The following is a 17,166-nucleotide window of genomic DNA, read 5'->3' as shown; positions in this document are numbered from 1 at the left end:
TCCGTTTGTGGAGTAACACAAGCTAAAACAAAAATCAAACAAGAGAATAGTAACGTGTTACACATTCCGGTGACGATGCGCCAGAACTGTTTATGTAAATTACCGTCTGCACATGCAATGGACACGAAAATAACATTATTGTGACGTAAGCCATAACAGAATGTTTCTTACTGCAAGATGGGTCTGTGGTACAGGGGTCCCATTCGGCGTTTGTGCATTGACTGCAAAAAATAAACAATGTACATTAGACAACACAAATTGCCTACGTAAATATAAATGAATTGCCAATCGATTTATATACAAGGTATTTGAAAAGTATATACCATTCTGTGCATGGTGGTACTGTTATTGTATCTCCTGGCGTAAAGTATTCACAATCATATCTACAGTAACCTATAAAAACAATAGAAAACCACAATGATGGGCGCACATGTAGTACATATTGTAATATATTATACATGGATGAACATTTCCGGTCATTTGATGAATCAAACACTGGTGCTACAGATGGAATACATTCACACTTGTATGTCACAGATACTGCACGATCGAAAAAAACAACGTGAACATAACCCACCAACAGTATTAATGAATCCAACACAGCTTCCTGGACACGCTTTCTCATCAATGCAACAAATGTCGTATGGCGGGTGGTTCATACAATTGTCACAGTTGGATAGACATACTGGAAAGCTATCTATTGGAATGCGGGGACAGGGGCATCCAATCGGATCTCCTATGAACAGGACAAACGAGAATCACGTGAAATTAAATGTACGGTGTGTCAGAGTGTACTTTATAGCAGTCGGTTAAAACTAATTAATATACAGTACTCACTAATAGGACAGCACACCGATAGACCACTCGAATCTAGCGCAGTGCATTCATATCCTCTAGGACAATGCTTTATTCTCGTTGCATAGTATTCTGATGTCAGAAGAGCTCCTGAACAGAACACTGTTCCAACACCATCCTCTACATAAGGATCACCTCCGTTCGGACATATTTTATCTGGAAAATATACATACTACCGTTGATTATAAATATAACCACACTAGGAGAACGTGAATGTATATGCGTTGCTGTTTTTCTAATATCTGCTTACATATTTAACATAACTTACCGCATGGTATTTTTTCAAGGCATTTCATACCACCGTTTACACATTTACTGGAAATGTCAACAAAAAAACATTATAGTGAGAAAATTACAATTAACCAGCATTGTACTAAGTAGCCACAACATGTCTTTGCTTCAGAATGAGCATTGAATATGCAAATGTCATTACATTTATGATGTACAATATAGGGAAATCTATAATACCCACCATAACACACAGTCTGGCATCAAAATTACTCCGCCATTTGGAATCAGAACTCCATTAACAACGCAATCTTCAGCTACAGATATAAATATAAATACACATACTATTGATTGATCTCATCAATTATCTCGTACCCATAAACAATGTGAGTTAAGATGAAAGATCGCATTAACAAGCATCATTGAAGACGATTTGTATTGAAAGGGAAGACTTACAAGTTGCTGGGCAGCATATACTGTATCCGAGGTCTAAAGGATGGCAAAAATAATCAGCCGGGCAATCCCCTTGTGTAAGACTCAATGGTGCATCCAGTGGTAGTGTACAGAAATTAACATCTGTTCCCGTACTTGTATAGTAATCATCGCCATTTGGGCAGATGGGTTCTGATAGATCTAAGAAATAAGGTGTTGTGGTTAATAGGAGAGACAACGGCAACACAGTAGTTAGCAATCAATAGAGCACACTAGCTTATGAGGCTTTAAATAAGATCAAAAATTGGTCTATTGTATTCATCAAACAGAATGTGTATATGTTGCTATAAATATTACTTACGACTGATTTGCTGTTAATCTATAACCATTAAATATTGTTGTCACTTACCACAAATAAGACCAGGAGGATATAGACATAAAAACGCACCATACAGGCATTGACTGGGAAAAAAATTAAAAAGTTAATACAGTAATGTAATACAATTGTCAATTCTGCTTGTTTATGAAACGGCGCATGCTCAATCTAGAGAACCATGTCGTTTACGCAACGATGATGTATATGTGAAACTTACCAGAGAGCGCAGTCCAATATTACAATCGCGCCATTAGGATATGTAACGCCTTTAATATTATAGCACGCATCATCAACAGCTGATAAATAGAAGGGAATTAATTCACATGAAAAAAATCATCCCGGAGACTGAGGTAGAATATAGTTTTATCATATATTCGTATGATATATTTGTATGATTGCATAGTTTTCTTGTAGAATCTTCTTTTTGTATATTTATTTTATATTTGTAGTTTGTTTCGCAAATTGGGTATGTTCTGGATTAAAAACGCGCACGTTTCCACGATTTACTAACGTTTTATACTTGTCTTTAATGTGTCTGACTTTTTGTCTGGTCCATATTTGTTTAAAATATATATTGCAAAGAATCCAAAACTTGATTTTGGGTTCACCATTTGTTGCAGGGTGTGTTGTATTGTGAGTTATAATTGGTTCATTTACAATGCTACAAAAGCTAACCTGGAAACACTGATGGCTATCTGGCAATTGTCTGACAATCAAACGTCGATGTATCTTTACTGAACGGAGTAGATGTTAAAGACATACAGTCGCCGCGTAGCGCATTCGAGTTTCATATAAACAATGTCGTAATGGTATAGATGGGAATAACATGCTCATATACTTACATTTTTGTGGGCAACATACACCATACGCATCTGTTATAATGTTACAGTACAAAAAACTTGGACAGGTTCTAGTTAATGTACTACTAGAGCACAATACGTTCATGTTATACTCGTCTTGGTAGGGTGTACCGCTGGGACACATTTTATCTGCAAATAATTGTGTTATAAACGTAGATAATCAAATAGTAACTCGTTCAATTCTAAGAAGCCAACATTCGAGCATTTTCACCGACTTGCAACTACAACGTTCGAAAGCTGTCAGTAAAAACTGTGTTTTGGGTTAACAGTGACTCTCTTCAACAGCCTAACAAAATTATTCTAACATGTGCAGAATATATAAAGTGTGTTTTTCAGGATTGTCTCAAAGTAAAGTTTGTACTAATTTCTCGACTTCAGCTGTTTTCACCGGCTTTTCGACCAACGGTCGACAGCAGCTCATATAGAGCCCATGGGAATACATTGTGCAGCGGTGCCTTACATAGAACATAGAACGCTCCGTGACGTAGCTCCGCCGGAGAACACATACATTTATATCTAAAACCTAATCACTGGCTCAAATATTATACTTCACCTAACACTATAATGTGTTAAGATGAGTCATGTTGTTCAAAACTACGTGGTGTATTTCTACATGTTATACAAAACGTTTAATGAATATACACGTACCACACAATGGTGTATCTTGACATGTAATCCGACCGTCTTTACAGTGACTGAAACGAAAGAAAAGTTGATAATTACAGTATGAAGTATAGTTTCAGAGTATTGCTTGGGTGTGATGTTACAAACAAGTATCTAAATGTTGAGTACGAGTAATTTCAAATGTTCAGTCTGTATGTACTCCATGTGACTATTCATCATTAGCTTCATTAACCTTGATGTACAGATGAAAGAACAACATTTAATTATGGTTAAAGTTCAGGTGAATCGAATTATTGGTGTATGAGTTTATTTATATTATGTTTAGGACACCCCAAGTGGTCAATGAATAACACAATTCGGTTGTATTGGGTTAATCCATTATAGTCATAAGCCACACGACCGATCGAAATGATGTGAGTACTGCCTGCAGATGTTACACTGTAAATGTCTCATGTGACCAACGGAATACTTTATGTGTGCCTTTCATCAAAGAAGGACCATGTTACAAATAAAGTGGAATTTTCAACATTCACCAGATTTCATATGACTGCTGGGTCACATCGACAAACGTTAAACAAAGTTAATAAAAAGTAATCATGTTAAAAGGCATGTTAATGAATATATATACATACAAATATAAAGCAAATAACTTTCTCACAACTAACTACTCTAACTCACCATTCTGTGCAATTACCGTCAATATAGTAATCACCATTAGGTATAAATGTACGATTCACAAAGCAGCCGGAAATAGTATCTGTCGGTACAACAAATCGTAATAATATTCATAATTGAAAGCGTAAATTCATACTATTCATACAATTGTGGAAACTGAATTATATTAAAGATATTATAAAATTATTTTACCATCAGGACAGCACAGAGAATATTCATAGTTAGAATCTGCGAGACAGGAATACCCGGATGGACATTCTTCAATAATAAGATTTTCAATTTGAGGAGTGCCACCACAGAACACTGGCGAACCATATGACATCAAATGAGCACCACCAAAACACGGATGGACATCTGTTGAAACACAACAATTTTACTTTGTCATCACATCACATGACAGTACGATTTTGTGAATTTGAGATAATATAGTACACTAAAAAGTGTTAACAAATTAATGTTTAATATTTTTTGGTTATGTATATACTCAATCAACACACACTTTAAATCGATTTAAAATCAAAGCAAATGCTTCTAGGATCACTGAGTGGAGAATAACAGAATTGAAACTTCATTACATAATTGATACAGAACGAGAATATTTACATATCAGCATGAGTGGTGGATGATAATTGTCTTAAAATCCAAAAAAAGTAATACAGTGCCTTGATTGGATGTAACAGTATAAAGGGGCAATCAAACACGTGGCTGAATATAGATGTGAGTATGCTGAATTGCTATTTCACATGAGTTAAATTATTGAGTAATTTTGCCTTCACAGATTTGAGAATAAATCTCTGAAATACAACAGATTTTTTAACATGCTAGTAATTGATTAAAACGTAAGAATTTTGAATTATACTGTTTACAAGATTTGGAAAAAATATTATGATTAAAACAACTCACCACAAATCTTATCAATACACACAAACAATGTGCCTTTGCATAGACTGAATTAAAAAAAAAATATTGTAAATTTTGACTTTAATCGAACACATACTACATATATTACGTTAAACCCACATGGCAGATAATGTGTGGCGTTATATATGTTTGTACGTACCATAAGACACAGTCCATTATACGATAAGAACCAGATGGCCAGAATGTTACATCTCCCATCAGACATCCAGATGGTTCTATATAAAAGGAAAATGTATACATCAACTATATGTATATTTATATTTTAGATTTTTTCTAAATTAATATGTGTACAGTCCACATTGATACATAATGCTCACGTGTTCTGCAAGCATACAGCATTGATCACAACATTTCTCGAATGCAGCGCAATGCACTTAGTATTTTGCTGTTTTACAGTATTTTATTTAGTCCAAATAATTGTTTCAAATGTGTTCATTACCCATTGTAAATCGAGCATATGTTTGGTAGGAATTTAAACCAAGTTTTATATCAACGAAAATGTCTGTACTTCGGACACGGTTCCAATATCGCAACCATACACAGGGCTATCAAACAGAAAAACACTCTATAGAATCAATGTTCGATCGACACTATAAATGGACATTTAATTTCATGGAATCAGTGCCAAAATACAATGTTCAACTATTATTGACAAATCATCGGTAGTCTGCATACCGCGAAATCGTGTCTATAATCGTGTCGAGAGAGGGAAATATGCTTTCGTGACCAATGTCTGTGTACAGAACTATAACAATATAATGTTTTTTTGTTTTAAAGTCATTATTAAACATGAAATATTTCAGATCCCTGAAATTGACAAAATCAAGAAATTTAAATATAAACACCCACCTGTTGATATATCGGGGGGTATATTTACCATCTGCTGCTGAATGTATAAATTATATATAAGTAGGTACATAAAAAGTATTACACTATTTTATTTAAGACATTTTTTGTGGGTAAATTAGACACTCTAAGTGTAAAACCATATTTACGAACACCCTTTCAAAGATTCACTCAATACGCAATAATTCAAATGAAATTTGTTTCTTGACAACCTAGAAAAATATCCATACCAACGATTTAGTGATTTTGAAATCGTACTTTATTGAGTCAATATTTAACACAACATCCACAATTTTGATGAAATTCATGAATTAACATTGGCCACGTTTAATGGAATTAGAAAAACCAAAGGTCTAATGTCATTAAATCATTGCCAGGCAAGCCATTTTAAACATTTTGCAGACAATGTCCAGAGAATTACCCAAAGCGCTGATAAGAGTACATTGACGTACAGATGGACAGGTGATTGAAAATTCCAATGTATCAGACTCGTGGAATGATTCGATCTGAAATTTGCTTTGTATGATTTGTTATATATCTAAATAATTATACGTACCCTTAAATCACGTGCATTAATGACGGCAAAATAGCCCATTAATAGCGATAATAATGTAATCAATTTCATAATGACGAATTCTGAAATGAAACATAATACGAATATAAGCTGTAACAATTACATTTTAGCGATGGGTTTAATTAACGTTTCGTAATAAGTACAAGTGGTATACAGTTGTACTTATAATCTACGGCGTTTGGTAGTGTTTGAATTAAAATATTATGGCACACAATCAATCAAATGTCATAATTCAGGAGAAAACCAATAAATGAAATGAAACACAGTAATAGCTAATTTAATGTTCGTAAATCTTAGTGAACAAGTTTGCAAGCAAATTAGATTATTGGATCAACAAGTAGAAAACCAACATATTCAAGGATTCTTTTTTGACATTTTTCAATGAAGCAGCAGACACATGTTATGGATGGCGGTATGCCAGCTCTCTCGACCGGAGACGTCGTCGTCGTCGTCGATAACTCGCTAATTCACCATAATCGTGGTAGTGTACTGTTCTATTTTTATATCATATGAGTATTCATAATCACTCCAATTTATTCGCCCGACTTTAATGCAGCAGAACATGCTTTCGGAAATTTGAGATATGTCTGATGAGAACAAAGAATACGCGATTCTTCAGGCAGTACTAGAAATTACTGCTGATGATTGTACCGTTTTTTTGTGCAGGAGTTTTTTAATACACCGTTCACACTAATGGCGAATGCCGCGCTTTAAATCGGCGAGCAAAGCGCCGTCATTTTTGTTTACTTTTCCAAAAATATCACGATCTCCTAAGTAATGTGACGCTCTGATACGCTCTGATACGAATTGGTTGCCGCTTTGGGGGACGAATTATTTCCCGACTTGTTACGGTTCCTCACGCTTTGATCCTGCTTTGACCAGGCTTTGTTACGCTTGAAATCACGCTTTGATAAGCTTTATTACGTTTTATTACTCTTTATTACGCTTTGGTGCGATTATGACGCTTTAAATCAGGCTCTGATACGATTATCAAGCTCTGTTGTGCATTGTTACGCTCTGTTAAGCTCTGTTACGTATTGGAAAATGTCGAGATCGCCGATTTCATGCCGCTTTTGATCCAGAGCCTACATAAAGATGCAGAACACGATGGCAGAACAACAAGATCCAGAAGTTCCAGATGTACCAAAGCATGATCTATCTGAAGAAGACATGATGTTTGTCTCCCTGCTGTATAACTACATCCTAGCCCTTGAGGCGGAGGAGAGGGAGGAAGAACAGAAAAGACAAGGGGAGGTTGAGGAGTTCCCAGAGGGGTCACAAGAGATGGTGGCCTGGTGGTTATCCCAAAATCACTCAGGTTCAGGGAGTCTGTGGTCTTGTCAGCAGCAGCAGCAGTATAACCTTGGGAGCTGGTAGCTGTTAGTGAAGGTGATGACCTTGCTAGGTGTGTCATGGCCCTAGTTGCCCCCGTGTCCAGGTCCAGGATGTTGGTAGAGCTCATTGATGGTTGTGGTGATGGTTGTGGGTACAGGGCAGGGTACTGGCTGCTCATGTAATGATAGTCTTGAGAGCCCCAGACACTGGTGGGCTGTTGACCTGTCATCTGCTGGGTCGACCATTGTGATGGTGGAGGCTGCCACTGGTGACTCTGGGACACCGTTTTGAGGGGTACTGCCTGCTGGTGGAGCTTGGTAGGTACGACTGAAATTGTGGCTGGATTGGCTGGATTTGGGCGACCTGTTGCTGCTGCTGCTGTGGGAAGGTGGGCATCTGCTGGAACATCTCGTGACACTCTTCAGCCTGCCTCTGTCCCTCGTGTAGCACTGCCATGAGTTTGATCTGTGTGGCCCGTTTGATGTCCCCAGGAAGCTGGGCCAGACCCTCATCTATATGTCTGGCAAAGGCGGATGTACCACCTTTCTTTCCAGACATAAAGTCCATCAGACTTCGCTTCAAGTCAACACTCTCTGTGGAGAGTCTCCGAGAGGGGGCTTCTGTAGACTGGGACTCTGACCCAGAGTCTGACTGGGTGATGACTGCTGTTGGTGGGGGTACTGCTGGCCCCGTAGCTGTGGCTGTTGCTGGTGTTCCCCTCCATCTACCTCTACCACGGATGCTCACCACGTTTCTGCGTTCCATAGTTTCCATGTGGTCTTTGAGGAAGGAGAACTTCTCCCACACCCACTTGTCCATGGCAGACAGGTCCTCGACTGTCTCAGCACCCTCACCGGACTTCCCCACAGTCCTCTTAAGGCGGCTCATCTGGGTACGGTTGGACTTGTAAAAGGTTTTGAGGGATGCCACCTCAACACCCATGTCAGTAGCTTTGTCCTCCCATAGCTTCTCTTTGTTCTGCGTGTCTTTATAATCTGTCATTCTCTTTGAGTAGATGGAGGGATTGTCTTTTAGCCAGTCAATGACCTCTTCTTTTTGCGCCTCTGTCAGTGTTGAATAGTAGTAGGGTTTGTTCGTATGGTTTTTGCGGGCGGCTGCAGCTGCTGGCACTGGTGTGATGTCTGGGAGATCATCCCCTGCAGGGTGAGGCTGTGGCTGCTCTGGCTCTGGAACCAGCATGGCTTCATCTTCTGCCGGCGGTGGTGTTGGAGACCTCGGCCTTTCAGCCATCTGGCCTCTGCCTGTCCCTCTCTGGCTCTTCTTTGCTGCATCTCTACCTCTCTTGGGTTCCATCTTTGTATGTTTTGGTAGTTTTTCAGGTTCAGGATACTTCTTTTTCGTTTGGAAACAATGCAATGATTGGCACTCAAGTCGCAGCGCTATTTTTAGGGATGGAGACAGAGCGTGGGTATCGTAGGAGCACGTGAAAGAGCGTGAGAGAGCGTGAGGAAGCTTGCCAAGCGTAACAAAGCCTAACAAAGCGTGTCAATCCTTGATAAAAACGTCTCAATTCGTGGCAAAGCGTGAGAGTCCTTCATGAAAGCATAACAAAGCGTAACAAAGCGTGTCAGATCTTGATGAAAGCGTCTCACCTCGTGTCAGATCTTCCTGCCAGATCGTAGCAAATCTTGAGACATCTTAACGAAGCGTGTCAAGTGGTGACAGATCGTGAAGACTGGGGGCCCCCCGCTTTGAACCAAGCTCTGTTAAGCATTCCTACGCTTTGAGTCAAGCTTTGCTGAGCTTTGTTACGCTTTGTTAAGCTTTGATACGATCGTGGCGCTTTAATCAATTCGTGACAGAGCGCCCCAAATTTTTAAACAGTTTAAAATTTTTTGGCGCTCTTGCCGAATGTCCCACTTTACTCCAAGCTTTTCCACGATCTATTACGACCCTGACGCTTTAATCAAGCTTTGTTACGCTTTGGTGCCGCTTTGCACGCCGCTTTAAAGCGCCGTCAAAGCGCCATCAAAGCGCCGTTGGTGTGAACTAAGCATAACAATGGCTCAAATTTCCGGAAGAATATTCAAATAAGTTGGGATGAATATAAATTGAATATCCATCTTTTGAAAAATCAGCTAAATAGTTCACCACCACGATTATGGTGAATTGGCGAGTTATCAACGAAGACGACGCCTCCGGGCATGAGCAGAGTTCGCGCGTCTTGGAAAAATTAAAAGTTAAAAAGGAATCAGTGTCGGGGAACCATTGTTGAAGTTTGCATGAAAAGTCCCATGGAAAAGTTCGTTTTTTTCGCGCATCTTTAGATATACTCTGTTACAAACACTTGGGTAGCTGAATCCCGAATAATTCATAAATAAGATTCGGTAAGGGTAAATTTCCTGCAGTCTATTAAGATAGCCTTGAGTGGAGATTAAATTTTCTTAACGCTGGTCTTGTCATCCGTTTGCATTTTTCAGGAAGTCGACATTTTACAATGTTGAACACTACGATAAAGATTTCCCGTTCTCGACATTATATAATTCTTCCTTAATTGGGAGAAAAAAACCCTGAAAAAACTAATTTTGACAAGATAATCTAGAAATTGATATTACGAATAATTCATAACGAAATGTATTTTTGATTAACATTTAACGAAATTGTTTGAATTTTGAATTTGATGGCTGGTTCGAATTTAATTTTATGATGATCAATGTTGCGTTCGAGTTAAGTTACTAGTAAATACATTTTCTTGGTTTACATTTTCTTGTCGTGTTTCTTTCTTGTTAATGTATTAATTATAAGTGCGTGGGGAAATAGAATAATTATATTGCGTGAGTGAAAGGGTTGATAAGACTGTGTCACAACGCGTTCTATTTTCTTACAACGCGCGTGGCCGTTTATTTTGTTTTTTTATTCTCGAAAAAAATATCACTGGCAGCGTTTATTTTGTCATGTCTTACAACTGAATGTCCAAGCTGACTTTGTTTTGTCTGTAAAGCAATATGTAAAAAACAAAAATTGCAAGAATATTCATCACAATTAAAGAATTAAATATACCATCACGAAATGAACAAATCTAACAGAGACGTCCGCCCAAGTTACATATACATTAAGTATCAAAGCAATAAGACTTGTAGTTTTCAAGAAAAAGTCGAAAAAGTAAAAGGTTGACAAATACGACAACAGACAATCACTGATATGATGAGCTCCGCTCGACAAAGTCGACAGCGGAGTTAATAAAACTGGCGAAATATTTCCGACTTTCAGACGTTTCATGACGTTCCATGAAACAACTGTTCATCGTAAGGAAAATAATATTTCTTCTTCACTCGCACATTTATTCTCGGGGGATATACGATCGATGACGATAACTAAACCCATGAATACCCATGTTTATATTTGTAGGTACAACGACAGTGACGACAGCCGTAAACGTAAACCTGAGGATAACAGGGATGTTTTTATTACAGGATATAGTCTGTATATATTGTTTGTAACAAACAAATAAATTTATGCCATGTACACATAATTGTTTTTTTTCAATCCCTGGTACTTTCTGAAAAAATTCTAAAGTAAATTTCAACTGTACGTATAACGGTTTTGCAAAGTACGACGGAATTTACGCGATATTCCACAATCGCCAGGCACCAAAGGGACGAAAACGTAGGTATATCAGCATGTTCTGAAAGTTCTATCACAGGGAAATTCTTCTCCTCTGGGGTTCTTGGGGTTCTCCCACACGTGTCAGGGGGGAATATCGTCTCGTCTCTATATCTCGTCTGCTTGAGGTACGGGATCGGGAACGTCACTTAAACTCTACAGTCAAATAGACACACACAACGAAATACGTATCAACTCTCGTCTTTAGTCTGTCAGTCGAGTACTCTATAAGACACAGCGCCCCGGGGAAAAGTCCCCAAGACTATCGCAAGGCTGACCCAAGACTGCGTCTCTCGTGGTGTTCTCGCCAAGACCAACTAAAACTCCTTTATTCACTTTCAAAACCTTAACCAATTACAAAGCAGTTTAAAGACTCTAAGGCGAGGCCTTCAATCATACAGCCAATCACACTATGTACTGAACACGTCATATCTTTTGATTAATCGTTCACTATATTACTAACTGCGAATACCAACTGTCAGAAATAGTAGTCCGGATAGCGACGGTTATATCGTGATTAGTTCCAAATCACTGAGTCAATCTCCAAATCACTGCGTCAAGTTCCGTCCAGGACCTCGCATGAGCCTAAATGATGACAGATCTAACACAGCCATTCACTAGTAATCAACTAAATAAGTTAGTCAACAGATACGCGTAAACTAATTGCTGACAGTTCAATAAGCTTTCCCTTTTGTGCATTAGTGCATGTATGCACGCTCCTTAGAGAATTTATGAATTCTGGAACATTGTTCGAATTAAGATTATTCAATATGTTACGCTCCTGTCATTCAAAAACACCCCAACTCACAATGCGCACGCATGCGATCGAACATTGCAACTAAATATTTTAAGTCACTGGCCTTGATTTCCTGTACTCGACAAGACTGAATTCTGAAGGACGAAACATGCGAAAAGAGCATTCCAACGAACTTAGTTGATTTAAGTTTAATCTGGAATGTTTCAATCCCAAGTAATTAACATGTTTTGTATATGTCACGTATGTTCACTATGCGATTAACAATACACGTACTAACCATGTTTCTGAAATATAAACTTAATATTAACTGATAGATGAAACACTGACTCAACGATGACTCATTGTCTATGCGCGGAAGGAGCTACTCTGTTGACGGAGAAAGATATGCAACTTCAAGCACATTATTTCTAACCTATGAAAATGTTCAAATTTCCATATTTATATTACTTCCAATTAATAGTAAGAAACTCCCCTTATCTTTAACTGCAAAGTGTTTAGCTGGGACAATGTTCAGGCGGTGGGCACGATCGCAAAATGTATCAATAAGTAATAAGAACACTCGTAAATACTACGAGAACTGTTGTGAACAGCCTCCAATTAACAAACGGAAGAATATATTCTGCAATGCAACCCCGATTATGAAAACTCAAATCAGTAGGTAAATACTCACCAATGACGAACAGCTGTGAGTTTCGCACGAACGCACCGGGATATGTGCAGTACACCCTTAGAACATGTCAATATATTTGGTGTTATGAATACAATTTGTTGCGGTGATTTGCATTTCTATATAACAATGAACAATATTAAAACGAAACAATTCATTGAACCGAAAACCCAAACACTGTAAGCCAGTATATCAACACGACAGTTAAACATTGGGATAAATTCGTATGTACCTTGACGACCGGATATAAACTAATGGAAACCAGCCAGACGAACATAAAATTCGTTACATAAACTTATGTACTGAAATATATTGCTTTAAATACAAATAATGTGCAATAAAAAACGCGTAAATGTGGAGTGTATACCGGTGCATTCAAAACAGTGAGCTAAAACAGGTGTTTCCAATTCTTCTACACGAGGCAGGCTTGTTCAATTAAAAATATGGTGTTGTTTACGTTTAAAACACCTATTTACAGTATAGCAATTTTTCATTAATAACGTCGTATATATTTCAGTGCTTTGTTACAAACGATGTTGACATGCGCCTAGAGTACTGAATAGCATGTTTTGGCAGTTTGCAGTGGTGTGGATTTAAAGTAAAAACTATTAACTTAGCATTTCCGCTTTGCAAATATGTACGGTACCACCCCATGGCCAATATGTACACCATAACATTTTAAGATTGGTAATGAAAAATGAACTGCAGACTTTTTTTTAATTCAATTTAATTTGTAAATATGAGGCACTCGTCGAGTTAGAAGGGTTTGTTTGTTTTTGAGAATCGGTTACTTTGTCTACTTTAGGTAAGAGTCTATCTATCTTTTTTGAACTGTTTACACGTTCTATGTTTTAGCTAGTTATGGGAGGGGTGATAGAAAAAGTGGAAAGTTGTGTATTCGATATTACGTATGTGACGTAAAGACTGTGAGTAACAAATAGTCAGCATATCTGCCCTGCAGTCATTAAGATCCTAGGTACATTCACTAAGTTGATATTGATATCTGAATAACAATTTTAGAAATTGCATTGAAATCCTGAAAACGTCTGGACAATCACGATTATGTAAATGCAACCCCATATCGTTTACAAGTATTGTGATCGTTTCTTTATTCTGCTAAAACTAAAAAAATGCAATATGGATAGATTATCATCCAGTTCTGAAGTAGTCGTCTATGGCATGACCCTAGAATATATTCTGTATCTCACATTTTCTGAGCTCAGATGTTATTTCTCCCAATATATGCGCATGATCCAGACATTACAACATTTCTTCTCATCACGACTTTCTATGACTTTTACATATGCTTATGAGATCATTTTCCATTGGACGGCATAAACCATACATAGATTTGCAGTGCATGCATGGATAATGCATGTGAACCCATTTTTTAAATCGTAATATTTTGAAATTCTCAAATTGAACATTTTTATTGGAAAGGTACCATTTCGCTTTCTATCCAATGCAAAACGCAATACAAATTTGAATTTCATTATGTGTGTCACATGACAGTACAGCTTATCCATAAAGCGTGTGTATTGTGGCACTACAGCCACTGGGCTTGGAACCCGATGAATTATGCATTCACTGGTTTGTAACAGCCATATTACTCATATCCAAAACCTAAAAAAACAGGAGACGATGGCGATGAACTTTGTAGTAGTGAGATAAGCGACTGATCATATCAACGACTGAATTGAAGATGGAATATTAAAAAAAAAATATTTTACGGGACTTTGTTGGCCAGCTGATATGACGTCACTGGGTAATTTATCACGGGTAAATATAATATTTGCAGCAATATAAATATAAATGTCAGGAGTCAAGCTTTAAACGATATTGAGACACATTGTCCTAATTTTATATTGCATATAACATAAATACAAAGCTTAAATGGTAGGTTTATGAACTAAGCGACCACATGGCAGACAGAGTTAATACCGAATATTTAAAATTGTGTATAGAAAAATGTGTTACCGTTACTTCTAATAAAATATTTATGAGAAACGAATAAAAGTAAAATGTGTACTTTCAAAGCAATCTGGTTAAGTTTTAGTAATTTACAATGAATAAGGTCGTATATTGCTTGTCAACATACGTCTAATATATTGCGTAGCTGCACGTACATTTACCATGTCTTGATAGAAAGTCTTTTAAATTATTGTGAAAACTGGTTTTTAATATCATAGAATCACAAGAAATGGATCACCACGTGGACCTGAAATAAACAGAATTGGTTCACCATGTTTCAGTCTCGACAACCTATAGTAAACGTGCAAGACTGTCAAATAACCGGAAGTGTCAAATAGACAGGTAAAGTAAACGTACGCCAAATTAGCGTATGCAAACCATGGAAATACAGTGACATTTGAATTCATTTGATTGAGGGTCTAGTTATGCTGCATGGGTCAATAAGATTGACATTAGGAATGGAATACAAAACAAATCACTGTCAAGGCGTTAATGAATAAAATATATATTCATTTACAGTCAGCTGTTTTTTTATTTATCTGAATTGAATTGAACAGAATGTTTTGTTGTACATGGATGTGTATGGCAATTCCTGGCAACTGGAAACGTGTTCTAAGTTGTATTTTTCAGATGCATGAAGGACGGTGGTTATCGCGCTGCTCATGTGCGACATTTGTGTGGTAAACATGTATTTTCCCACAATCCAATGCGTTCTTCTAACGAAAATCACGAATACCAGGGTACAACGTGCACTAATTACAGCCGGTGACTCCTTCAATACTTTCCAATCCCAGCTCCAATCACCTTGGAAATTACATAGTTAAACTCGGTAAAGTCTCATTTTGTACTCGTTGGTCGGCACAGCAGGCAGTCTTGGCTAGGTAGTGTTAACATTTCGGAGCTTTGTCAATGTTGGAACGTACTAAAAAAACGATTTTAAAATATAGGAAACCGAGGCAGGCGTATGTGATTAAAAGTACTGAAAGTTTGTTTATGTTGCTTTTGATGTTATATGCAAGTGAGTTGCTGCCCTCAGTTTGTGACTTCCTGTCCTGGCTCGCTGATTTACCTCAAACGAGATCAACAACAAAACAAGCTGAAAAGACGTAGACGCTTCCAGTACGAAAGCGGAATATAAAAACATACAGTTGTAAATGATAAGTAAACTTGTTCACCTTTATCTCGCAACATGCTAGCATGTACCGGTAGCAATGTTGCAAAGTAGGTTGTACGGCCGTGCCCGGAGACCTCTGGTACTATGGCACTCTATGAATGAGGTATGGGAAGTACTATAATGAAAACAAGGATGACCGCAATTGCCAAAGTCTTCGGCAGTGCCAATTACGTAATATTGGTCAGAGCACGGCGTAGACTGGCTACAGTCTGGGGTCATTTTTGCCTGTCTCAGGTGCCCCAACTATTTCCGCGACATACCCCTCTCGTCGCGAAATCCCCAATCACCACGAAATCCACCCGACTGGTTGTGTCTGCTGTATTCATATATGCATTTTAATTAGATTATGCAGTCCACGTGCACATTCTGTCCAATAAGTTCAACAGTCGTGTTAAAGGTCATACACAAAAATGGCGCAACTTCTCGCGATTGTTTCTCATCGCGGCTGGAAATATTTTGCCTCTAGTTATATGCAAGACGTGATAATATTTCGGGAACTATATATTCAACGATCTCTTCGTCTGCTTGTAGTATAGATGGATGGAGGGCTATTTGCTTCTTACGCTACACTACCGCAAATCATACCGCCCTCTGATAGGTTAAAAGAAAACTACTCACTACCGTACTAGCATTAACAGTACACGCTAAAAAACACAGTTTTTTATGATTCTGATAGAGAGCGGACACCATCAGTCACTTCGAGTGGATAAAATATTTTTTTCAATTGAAAATCCCACAATGTTTAAAAAAATCGTCCTGACTGGAACCAGTTTACGTACGGTGTGGCGGGAAACATGTACACATTGAAGAGTACATTTAACACGGCAAGAGATAACAATTATTTGTGAATGTTTCCACAATTCATGATGACCTAAAACAAGAAATAATGCAGAAGGTATCATACGAGTTATCTAACATCAAAATATTAAAATATACAAAGTTGGAGGGAGGTTGTTGGTACAATAAATGTCATTCTCGCTCCCAATATAGCGGGCGTCGTTTCAAAGGTGACCTGTACATATTACAGGAAAGTGAATAATAAACCAGCTGTTGTTTTAGTTGGTGTAGTGATGTGATGAAGTCAGAGAGGGGCAGTAGAATGTTCGTAGGATGTAGGCAGAGTATGGATGAATTGATGGATATGTTGGTTGACAGCGGATTATGATAGTACGGTTGCCTTTGAATTTTATGATGGCAATCCAGCGCCAGTATGGACACAGACCTGTTGTATACAGAGCTTGGACTAC

General features: G+C 37.9%; 1 protein-coding gene across 1 annotated transcript; it reads right to left on the bottom strand.

Annotated features, from left to right (window-relative positions):
- Positions 1-345: 345 nt before the first annotated feature.
- On the bottom strand, positions 346-5,414 carry LOC146739455 (kielin/chordin-like protein). The gene is made up of 15 exons (XM_085502798.1): positions 5,411-5,414; positions 5,111-5,186; positions 4,954-4,997; positions 4,243-4,404; positions 4,054-4,132; positions 3,400-3,446; positions 2,734-2,880; positions 2,109-2,187; positions 1,925-1,977; positions 1,540-1,716; positions 1,328-1,400; positions 1,124-1,170; positions 838-1,011; positions 582-736; positions 346-393 (listed from the first exon to the last, which is right to left on the bottom strand). The coding sequence occupies exons 1-15, from the start codon at positions 5,412-5,414 to the stop codon at positions 346-348; spliced, it is 1,365 nt and encodes a 454-aa protein (XP_085358924.1).
- Between the last annotated feature and the right edge of the window lie 11,752 nt (positions 5,415-17,166).

This window comes from Saccoglossus kowalevskii, chromosome 8 (genome assembly GCF_978046115.1).
Source record: "Saccoglossus kowalevskii chromosome 8, keSacKowa6.1, whole genome shotgun sequence".
In the NCBI taxonomy this organism is placed as follows: domain Eukaryota; kingdom Metazoa; phylum Hemichordata; class Enteropneusta; family Harrimaniidae; genus Saccoglossus; species Saccoglossus kowalevskii.
This window is presented reverse-complemented; position numbering and strand designations above follow the sequence as displayed.